General features: G+C 46.7%; 2 protein-coding genes and 1 pseudogene across 2 annotated transcripts; all 3 read right to left on the bottom strand.

The window, feature by feature from the left end:
* Positions 1–397: 397 nt before the first annotated feature.
* LOC129598182 (kelch-like protein 3) lies at positions 398–2,503 on the bottom strand. Its single transcript, XM_055495960.1, has 4 exons — positions 2,281–2,503; positions 1,466–2,083; positions 1,056–1,133; positions 398–964 (listed from the first exon to the last, which is right to left on the bottom strand). The coding sequence occupies exons 1-4, from the start codon at positions 2,330–2,332 to the stop codon at positions 741–743; spliced, it is 972 nt and encodes a 323-aa protein (XP_055351935.1). The 5' UTR covers positions 2,333–2,503; the 3' UTR covers positions 398–740.
* LOC129598183 (kelch-like protein 4) lies at positions 2,350–3,872 on the bottom strand. Its single transcript, XM_055495961.1, has 4 exons — positions 3,301–3,872; positions 2,930–3,206; positions 2,765–2,822; positions 2,350–2,533 (listed from the first exon to the last, which is right to left on the bottom strand). Exons 1-4 carry the CDS (start codon positions 3,849–3,851, stop codon positions 2,508–2,510), a joined length of 912 nt encoding a protein of 303 aa, XP_055351936.1. The 5' UTR covers positions 3,852–3,872; the 3' UTR covers positions 2,350–2,507.
* Positions 3,873–6,578: 2,706 nt separating this feature from the next.
* On the bottom strand, positions 6,579–7,378 carry LOC129598206 (uncharacterized; annotated as a pseudogene).
* Between the last annotated feature and the right edge of the window lie 2,842 nt (positions 7,379–10,220).

Here is a 10,220-nt window from a genome sequence, read left to right as displayed (position 1 = left end):
ACTTGATAACCAAATCACTGCACGAGCGCGTGCTCCAAGACCACTGGAAGATGGTGTGAGGCGAGAAGCGGCTCACGTACAGCGATGAAGTCTTTCAAAGGATTTCAACGTATTGCGCCGTGGTGCAGTGGTACTGCCTACGCGGATCTAACGACGTTGCCGCGATTCGATTCGCCCATCGGTGAATTTTTCGGCCGTTTCCAGTGGATAGCGCCCTGGTTTTAATGGTATGGGATTTGTGAAATGGTAAAAAGGCTTTGTACGCTCTTCGTGGCGTCAGACAAATATTTATGCCCTTGATGAAGACTCCATATGTAGCAGCCACTGCCTGCGATCGATGGAGATTACTAAGCACAACATGTCAGCAACATTACATCGATACTTCTACTGTAATTTTTTGAGGCACTGCTGACGACTGTTAACCAACAGGCGATCATTCGGACAACATCTGCCCGCATACATGTATTGTATTTCTCGTGGATTCATAAAAAAAAAAGAAGCAGATTCATTAAAACTCTGAGCAGAGTACAGAGACCATAAGAAAACTTCCACAACATGGATATGATGTCACCGCAAAAAACAAACCGCAATGTCACCGCAAAAACGAATCCACCGCGTGGAGCAGTACATTTCCTGAATCCCCTTCTTCCTCCCGTGCTCCACACCGACACGCATCACGCTCACATTCATCGCATTCCCATTCCCGTCCCGGGATGACGGCGACGCCGGGTAGTGCAGCGTCAAGCCGGTTTCAGTTTCATCGTGACAGCGCCGCAGCCCACGATGTCGCCCGACAGCCGGCAGGCGTGCCGCAGCCAGCGGTCTGCAGCGGCATCGTACACTTCCACGCTCCTATCGTCCGTACCGTGCCCACTGTAAAACGCGTTCCCACCCAGGACGTACCGGTACAGCTGCCCGTCCAGACACGCACAGGCCGGCTGCCGCCGCGGATGGACCAGATCGCCTGTCGTTTAATTAACACCATTAAAATTCCTGATTACTAGTTATTATCAACAATACTAACATTTTCCAGTAAAATAACGCTGAGAACATACCTTTCCTCAGCCACTGACGGCTGTTGGGATCGTAGGCCTCTACGCGCACGCAGGGCTTCCTGTCCTCCGCGTCTCCCCCTACGCAATGGACCACAGCGACTTAACTATATAATCTAATGCAATGTCGTAACAAATTGCACCAGTAACAACAACCAAAATCCATGGCATTCTAAGCAGAGCGCAGTCCGAGGGAAACCGAGAAACGGCTGAAAAAGGCGCCGATGGGGGAATCGAACTCCGGCTACGTCGTTAGAGCCGCTACTCGCTTTTCAGCATCATTGCCGTTTAGCTAATTTAAAGGCAAAATACACGTCTTGCTTTTCAACCATGTCGATAAAAGTACCGAGAACAGGGACTTCACCTTTCGACATCGATCACTCATACTTGTACGATAGTAACTCGTAACCTACCCACAACGTAGATCAGCCCGTCGGGCGCGACACACGCCGCGCAATAGGAGCGTGCCGTGGGCATGTCCGGCAGCCGGCTCCAGTCGTCAGCGGTCGGATCGTAGGCAAAGGCTGCACGGCTAGCCTGTCGGTCCATGGTTGCTCCACCGAAGGCGTACAACAGCCCGTCATACGGCACCAGCACCAAGTCAATCAGGCCGATAGGGAGCGGGGCCAGCGTACTCCACGCATTGCTCTTCGGATCGTAGGCGTCGACGGACGACAGTACCGCTACTGGCACTGAAGGTGCGTAACCATGCCCACCGGCCACATAAACACGCCCATTGAGGAGCGCCACCGCCTCGTCACCACGCCGGGGCTGCAGGTCGGCCAGTGGCACCGGCGGTCCACCCATTAAACCGGTGTAGCGGCGATCGCGCTGCACCGTCTTCACGCCGTGGATGCAGCAGATCATCATCAGCCGGCCATCGTCCAGCACGACGGCCTTGGCATTCTCAACCAGCAGCGGCAGATCGGTCTGGCGCCACACGGCCGGGATGGACGGGCTGAACACCTGCACCGCACTGCACTGCTCATACCCCTTCCAGTCTTCCACGCAGACCAACACTTCCTGCGTGCCTGCCACCACCGCAACACCATTAACTGACCGTTAAAAACGAATCTGCAGTTTGTTTTAAGGAAAACATGTTTTTAACCTCCGCAACAATTACAATGTTTTTTTTAGGAGACAACTGCAATTTTCATTTCATCATGGCAATTTCAAAATCGTCGTAAGCAAACCGTCGCTGTACACCGACCGACTGAGTTCCACTCACCGAAGGCGTGCCGCGGACTGCTGTTGAGCGTCGTCCCACTCCCACCGCCCATTCCCGACGCCGCACTATCCCAGGCCCCGTTGTACTGCCGTCGACACTGCTCGCTCAGGAAGACAGCACGGACACTCTGCAGCACCGCGGGCAGCTGCGCCAGTCGCTCAGCACGGTCGTAATCCAGCCATCGCCGCACCGCCTCCCACACTTCATCTTCACTGGACACTTCCACGTCATCCGACGCCAACAGCTCTGCCAGCTGCAACACATTCATTCATTCATATATCAAGAGCAGACAACCCGGTTAACGGGACTTCAACGTCTGGTCGGTAAAAAACAGCTAAAGGTTAACAACAAAAAAGAGATTATTCGAACAGATCGACCGTTTTCAGAGCAAACTTAAAGAAGCCAACACCGCTAACATTGAGTATCTCCATATTTATTTTTTGAATCCGCTCAAACACGTTCATCAGACGCATTGCCAACGTACTTTCTCCAATTTTCTTCTTTTCTCTGGCTTGGATTCGCTTTGGTTTCCGGAGGTTATACTGGGACGAACAAATAAAAAAATAGTGCAACAGTAGGACGAGCAAATAAAAAAATGATAATCAATAATTATTAAAAGGCCCAAACGGTGCGACTGGGTAGTGGGTACCTGATGTGCCTCCATTCGCAGAAATTCCTGTCTCTGCGCCAGTCGCAGGAATTGCGGATGGATGATGGCCAGGGCGGCGTCGGCCAGGCGGGGATTATGGAGGTCGGAAGCCAGAGCGTGGACTTGCAGGCAGGTGGACAGGTTCAGGCGCCGTTGCAAGTACTCCCAGCACATGGCAGCCACGCGACCCATCTGCAGAAACTGCGCGGCAGCCAAGATGCGCTCCACGTTGGACTCGCTGAGGCGCAGATCCAGCGTATACATGAACTGCACCACCCTACACGATGGACGGATCAAATGAAGCAGCTGTGAGCTGGTTGACAGAAGCCTACACACTGCACCAGTGGCGTACCGTGGCGAGGTGAACTTACTCGTTCAACGTGCGCGTGTCCATATTCTGCAGCTGCAGTTCTCGCTGCGCGGACTCCTTCCAATCGTGCGTGAAGAGCGAGCGAAAATATCCGCAGTGGGCGGTAAGGACGTTGCGATGACAGGGAATGCCCAGGGAAGCCACCGTTGCGTCGCTGCCCTGCAGCAGGACATCACACAGGGTGCCTGTTGACTGCAGTTCGTGCAGTCCGCGCAGGAATTCCTCGGCCAAACAACCATGACGATGAGGAGACCCCTCTGCAGAACTGCTGGGCTGCGACATGTTGCCACAGCGGACAGCCTTTACTGGATAATTACAAAACTTAGATTTAGTGTTTAGGATGAGCAACTTGTACTGGAATAAAGGAAGACGCACAATGCGGAACTGCAGTTGCAAAATGCAAAAGAGAAAGTCTGCCAGATGACTGAGATGAGAATCATGAGATGGCACTCTGCAGTTGCGACGGTTCGAAAACAGCCGTAACTGCCGTCCTGAGAGGGTTGCACGCCCAGGCCATTGACCGGAAACTGCAGAAAACGCTGCTAAATTCATTTCATTTTGGTAGAAATTTCAGTTTTCATTTACTGTATCTACAAAACAAAACCGCGTAACGTGGAAGGGAAACACTCAGCTTAGCCATTATTAGAAAGTAATCTGCGCACCACGAATACGGACCCTAATACTAATCTCCGCCTCTTTTGCGTGAGTCATAGCCCCATTCGTTTCGCACGATTCCGTAAAATACGGAATTTATGCTTTGAATCGTGTGTCTGTTGCGAAATGTTGCTGTGGAAGATGTAGTGGACCAATTTCCGTTTTGTTTTTGCAGAATGATAGAAAAAAGTATTTCCTACTTTCTGATATGTTTTGTCGGGCGATAAAAGCCAAAATAAACAATGAAAATATGAATCCCAGGAGCGCACCGAAACAGGCTGTAAAATCTAATTTGGCCGCGGTATATTGCAATAATACACATCGGTTGCCTTGTGTGCACTGGCTCGTGTCAGTCGTGCGTTTATTTTCAAATTATACGTAGTATTTTATTTTAATTTTTAACTTGTTGCTTCACGAACGTTCATAATGGAAAAAACTCTAGTTAAAAAAACTTATAATCGATTCTACGCGAAAGCTGATTTGACCTTGTTGGGTGAAGTCCAACATTTTAATCCCTATGCGGCAGAAAACAAGGAGAAAGCTTGGATGGATGTGGTGGAAAGTCTGAACGATGCTGCTCTGTTTTCAAAGTCTCTGGACGTCCGAGCTGTGAAAGAAAGACTTAGCGTGGTCATCACGGCATTCCAGGCGAACGACCTGCAAAAAAAATTCCGAAGTGGAACGGAGGAGGATTACAACAAGATGGAGCAGCTACTCCAGGAAATTTTGACTCTTGTAAAGAGAGCCGATGAAACGCGTCAGCAGAAATCTAAGGCCCATGCTGAGCAAATGGCCATGCGCAAGCGGACAGCGGCCTTCATGGTTTCTGCAGGAGAGCACGGGCGAAAGAACGGCGAGCAGGAAGCTCCTGACGATGTCTCCGTTTTATCCGGTAAGAAGCTTAACAAGCAAAATAATTTAAAAAAATTACGTAAATGGATGTTAATGTACGGTATATACAAATGCACCTTTAAGTTCTTCTTGTAGATATCCAGTATTTCTGATTTCTTGAGAAAATATCGCTGATTTAGTTTGTGTTAGATTTCGAAGATTTTCAGTTTTAAATTTTCTATTTTTTCTGACAGTTCCTGTAAGTAGGGTTGAAATCATGATTTCATGCATTTCATATTTCATGTTTCATTTCATTTTATTTCATGATCATGCGGACCCTTCCGTGAAACGTGAAAAGGAAATGAAATGAAATGTGAAATGAAAGAAATCGTGAAATTGTGAAATCATTTGAAATGCGATGATACCGCTTGAAATTAACGTGTTTCATACAATTTTCTGCAAAAAAATTATAAAACCTGGCGCAGATTTGACTGCTTTTGGTGTAAACGCGATGTATCCATCGGTATTAGCGAGTAATTAGTATAAGCGAGTTTCTAATGCGATCGTCGGGCACCCGCCGATGGCAACACAAGAAGCGACACTGGTACTTACTAGTAATTCTTGCTTCGCTTTCTGCTTATAACAACTAGAGTAGGTACCCAAATTTTATGGACTTATGGCAAATAGGAAAATAAATCTTTTTGGACCGATGCGTTTAACACAGTCATTGCATAATATCTGAAGATACAATAAAACCAAAAGCGCCAGGTTTCAACTCTTACTTACCGGTTTTGCGGTTGATCGTATTTTGTACTGTACTCTCGTATCGTTTTTTGTGAGTGGTGATAACCACTCACAAAGTGAGGTTTTGATTTCTGAATAAGGTTTTGATTTCTGATTTCTGAATAAAGTGAGATTTGATTTCTGAATAAGGTGAGGTTTTAGTTCTGAATAATATCTTGAAAACAAGTATTGAAACAACCGGAAAAGTCATTAAAGTGTGATAATTAATATTATTAAAATAAAATTATTTTTTTAAATAATTTTATTTCACGTTTCATTTCATTTCTTTTCATTTCACGTTTCATTTCATTTCCTTTCAAAACAGGGTTTGAACCTCATGAATTTCAACCCTACCTGTAAGTACGTCACGTCAAACTTGATTGCTGGATTACGTAATTTCGTAGAAATTTTATTACTTTTTGGACATTTACTTGCTCGTCTTGATGCACAAAATTTCAAACTGTTACCGGGGCTTTTGAATTCTAGATGATGAAGATGCCATGAACGACTGGCTCAGCGCCAACGGCGGCGACATTCAAGATTGGCAAGAGGAAGTTCGGCTTCGACGGGCAGAAAAAGCAGCCACTGTCCCACAAATGTCAGAAGAGAAGAAATTCAAATCTTCCCGAGCTATGCGAAAAGATAAGGAAGCAGAAAGTGATATTATGTGGATGAATTTTATGAAAGAGCAGGACGAGAAAAAACTAAAACTCAAAGAACAGCAAGCCACTGACGCAAAAGAGATCGAATTAAAAAAACTGGATATTGAACGTGAGAGAATTGCAGTTGAGAAATTAAAATGGCAGGCAATTCTAGGCCGGGGGTCAAATAACAATTTTTTTGATTTGTAAATCTGATCTTTTCAAATTTTTGTTTTATTTGTTGTCTTATTTTGAGATGTTTTTTATTGAAATATTTTCTCTTTGTAGATTACCGAAATTTATTTCCGATGTTTAACACAGGTATTCTTCCAGTGTTGGTGGTTCAACATTAAAATACTGACTTGCTTGGTTAGGGCCTACAAACAGTTACAACAATTTGTCAAAAAAAAATAGCCACACGAAAAATTTTGTTGACGGGTTTCTCGAATAACTTCATCTGTTTTCTGAAGTCCACAAAAGCGAATTTAACAACCACTTCCTTGAACCCCCATTCCACAGATTCCCGAACAGTTTTCATGGCATCGTTCTGGTGTCTCTTCACGCGGTTGTACGCTGTCTGAAGTTTTGAGTACGGCTTCCTTAAATAATCGTTCATTCCATAACCAGAATCTCCATATAGCGCGAATTTCCGGCAAAAGGGTTCTTTGCATAGTTTTCAATCGCCCTAGCATTTTACTCTCTTGAAACATGCGACTGTCATGGACACTACCAGGTTCACCGCCGTACAGGTTGCAAATTAATCCTAAAGCAAAATGTCAGAACTTTAATAAATGTAACATCCAAAAATTATTGAAATGTACTAAATCTCAGTGAAAGAAGTTTAAAAAAACAATTACAAATTTACAGTAATTTATTAATTGAGAAAAAATATGAATTTACCGTTTGGTAGTAGAATAGACTGCCACTTGGTGCAGTGGAGACGTTTATGGCCGCTGTACATGATCTTCTGGTTATATGTTGGTCGGCAAATGGGGCGCGCCGTCCCGTCGATAAAGGCAGAAACATCAGGGAAGACACCTCCTTTCTGTGAGATAGCCGACGCGTACCCGCGAGATCTTCTTCTGACAACCAGGGATGATCCAGGCGGGAAAGATGCTTCGACCACAAGCAATCCAGTATTGACAAGACCGCGTAGAAAATTCTCGACATGGAGCCTTGGGAACGGCCAAAAAATTTACGCAGTTCTATCCATCGATTTGGATAACACAGGCGGCGCAACAAAATGCACAAGGCCTCCACAGCATTTACACAGTCTCCTTCTGCAGTCCACACCAAATCCGGAATTTTAAGCGCCGTCGCCAACATAGGAAGATCATGCTTTTTAAAGCGGAAAAAATCCCAGCATTCCTTCTCGCTTAAAGCATTCAGGCTAAATGATGCTGCACGCCATTCGTCATGAAAATATGTTTTTCGTCTCCGTCGAAGTATCTTACGTCGCAAAATTAAAAACAGCCGTCGAGAGATATTTTTCCGGAGATACAACTTCATTAACGTAGCCAGTTTCATTTTTAAATAAACTAAAGCGAATCTGAATCATAAATATTTAAATTCACAATGTCAAGCTTTTTTTGGAACTGAAATGCGCAGATAGTTGTGGTGATTTTGACATTTGTGGCAAGTGGTAAAACTGCTTCGAGGGCAGTTACGTTGCTCGCGTTTCGTACTTCCGCCGCTAGCGGCCGAATACTCAAAAGCAGGCCGAATACCAATACAAACACGATTTTAATTTTGATCGGTATTGGTGTCCGTATTCGTGGTCAGCAGATTGCTTTCTATTGACACAAGTCTAACGTACCGATGCACCGATTAATACCGATGCGGTTAGTAGGAAAATCTGACAGAAGACGAATTCTTGCATTTTTCTGTACATTAGTGGCCGTTGCCCGCGGGCGGCTGGGTTCTGGGCGGTGGTTTGATCCTTACGATCGATAATTAGTCGGCTGTCAAGTGTTACGCTGGTTCTCTTAAAACAGTTTCATTTTTCGACCGCAGCGCTGGTCTTCATACGCGCTCGCTCTCTTGCCTTGTCGGCAGTTCGGAGAAATTAAAAAGCCGACTAACCGCATCATAAACGGGATTTGAACGTCTCTTGCCTAGGTTACACAAATTTAATTTTTTTCCGCTCATTTTCCGACAGCCATAATTTCTTACACGTTTCCTTCTGACCGGTGTGTTCTGCGTGCCTAAGTGCAATTTCAGAACGACGATGTCAACAAAGCCCGTCTACTTGCGCAGTCCAAACCTGAAGCCGGCATCTGGTTGAACGCGTTGCCGTCGGCCCACATCGGAAACTTACTTGATGACGACACCCTTAAGATCAGCATCGGACTGCGCTTGGGTGCGAAAATCTGTGAGCCACACCAGTGCAGTAAATGCCATAGACCTGTGGACGGCTACGGACATCATGGGCTGTCATGCCCTTTCTCTGCGGGTAGAAACCCACGGCACGGGGGCCTGAACAACATAGTTTGCCGTGGGCTGGTATCAGCTGGTGTGCCTGCCAAACTGGAACCGCAGGGAACATCCCACACGACGGATCGTCGACCCGACGGTTGCACAACTTTCGCGTGGAAGCGCGGCATGTGTCTCGCTTGGGATGTAACATGTGTAGACACGGTGGCGGCCTCTCATCTCAAAGCCACCTCCACAAGTGCTGGAGCGGCAGCGGTACAAGCCGAAGAGAAGAAAGCGAGACTGTATTCTTATCTAGTCGGCCGATACATTTTTGCACCAATTGCCTTTGAAACGATGGGACCTTGGGGACCTTCCGCTATCGCCATCGTCAAAGAATTAGGCAAAAGACTGCAGCTGCATACCGGGGAGTCTCGCTCACATGAATTTCTGCGACAACGATTGTCGCTTGAAATCCAAAGAGGAAACGCTGCATCTGTTCTCGGGACCGTGGGCGAAGCGGATAAACTATATGAGATTTACCTGTTGTAACTCTTTCTTACATTACCTTTTGATGTTTCAATACTTTGCGCTTTCTGTTTGATTTGACCAATAAAGAAGATAGTAGTGCAATTACGTTTTTTTGCCGGCAACCGTTGCACAGCGTTGTGTGTTGCACCACACAAACCGGCAAGATGTCAGCTTTTCGGCTTTCTGTACATGCGCGATGCACAAGTACATACAGCAGTGTTGTAGCAAACCGGCGAAACGGCGCTGAACGGCATCGATCGCTGCGATCAGGCACATCACATAGGGGAATCACGGCTGGGATGTATCTGTATCCGTACGCAATAAAACGTCGGTGGAGCAATTGGCTAAAGGAGCACGATGAGAAATTAAAGAGGCTTCGCTGTTGTATACTCTGACTCTGCTGCGCATTGATCAAGTGGGCGTAAATGGTAAATGGCGACGAGTAATGATGCTGACGAGCCGGTGTCCATTTGAGCAGAATTAATGGCCGCGCTGCGCTCTGCAACTGCATGCACTGCGCCCCGCCTCCATTGTTTTATTCAGCAGGCAGCGGCCACGCCCATCTCCACTGCTATAGCATTTGGCCGTACTGGCGCGCTAATGTGGCGTGTCGCGCAACAATTCTCTAGTGTTCCATTGGCAAGAATAACACGTCGCAAATTATTAGGCCGGTTTTCGCGGCAATGTGTGTGCTGTATTTGACACAACGCAGCGCCTGTCATAACGCATAACGCATAGCATGAATAATAACGTCTGCATAATGACAATGTTGTCTCTAACGCATTGTCCACAACACCGACGTTTTAATAATAATACAGCGCTGCCAAACAACGCGTGTTGAATGTTCGTTGTGCCAGTGGTGTGCCGCAACACCAACCGCCCCGCCCCGCCACTCCACAGCACACACGGGCTAATCTCTTCTCAATGGCGCACAGGGCCCCGCCCCGCTACGCTGGCCCGCCCACCTTCCACTCGCACACACACAAAACATCCAGTGTGTATAAACTCTGGTTGTGATTTGGCGTCTTGTGTTGAGTTCATGGATCAGCTGCCGGTTTTGTGTTAGTAT

The sequence above is a fragment of the Paramacrobiotus metropolitanus genome, unplaced genomic scaffold (genome assembly GCF_019649055.1).
Source record: "Paramacrobiotus metropolitanus isolate TYO unplaced genomic scaffold, Prichtersi_v1.0 Parri_scaffold0000117, whole genome shotgun sequence".
NCBI lineage: Eukaryota > Metazoa > Tardigrada > Eutardigrada > Parachela > Macrobiotidae > Paramacrobiotus > Paramacrobiotus metropolitanus.
Note: the sequence above shows the minus strand (reverse complement) of the source record. Positions and strands in the feature narration are given on the sequence as shown.

What these genes read in the sequence shown, in the direction of transcription:
- LOC129598182 (XM_055495960.1), bottom strand. Translation starts at nt 2,332, where the DNA reads ATGGGCGGTGGGAGTGGGACGACGCTCAACAGCAGTCCGCGGCACGCC. An exon ending in CGGGCTGATCTACGTTGTGG is followed by an intron (nt 1,134 to 1,465) that starts GTAGGTTACGAG and finishes TCCATTGCGTAG; the next exon opens with GGGGAGACGCGGAGGACAGG. An exon ending in CCGTCAGTGGCTGAGGAAAG is followed by an intron (nt 965 to 1,055) that starts GTATGTTCTCAG and finishes ATTAAACGACAG; the next exon opens with GCGATCTGGTCCATCCGCGG.
- LOC129598183 (XM_055495961.1), bottom strand. Translation starts at nt 3,851, where the DNA reads ATGAATTTAGCAGCGTTTTCTGCAGTTTCCGGTCAATGGCCTGGGCGT. An exon ending in TGCGAATGGAGGCACATCAG is followed by an intron (nt 2,823 to 2,929) that starts GTACCCACTACC and finishes TGTTCGTCCCAG; the next exon opens with TATAACCTCCGGAAACCAAA. An exon ending in AAAGAAGAAAATTGGAGAAA is followed by an intron (nt 2,534 to 2,764) that starts GTACGTTGGCAA and finishes AATGTGTTGCAG; the next exon opens with CTGGCAGAGCTGTTGGCGTC.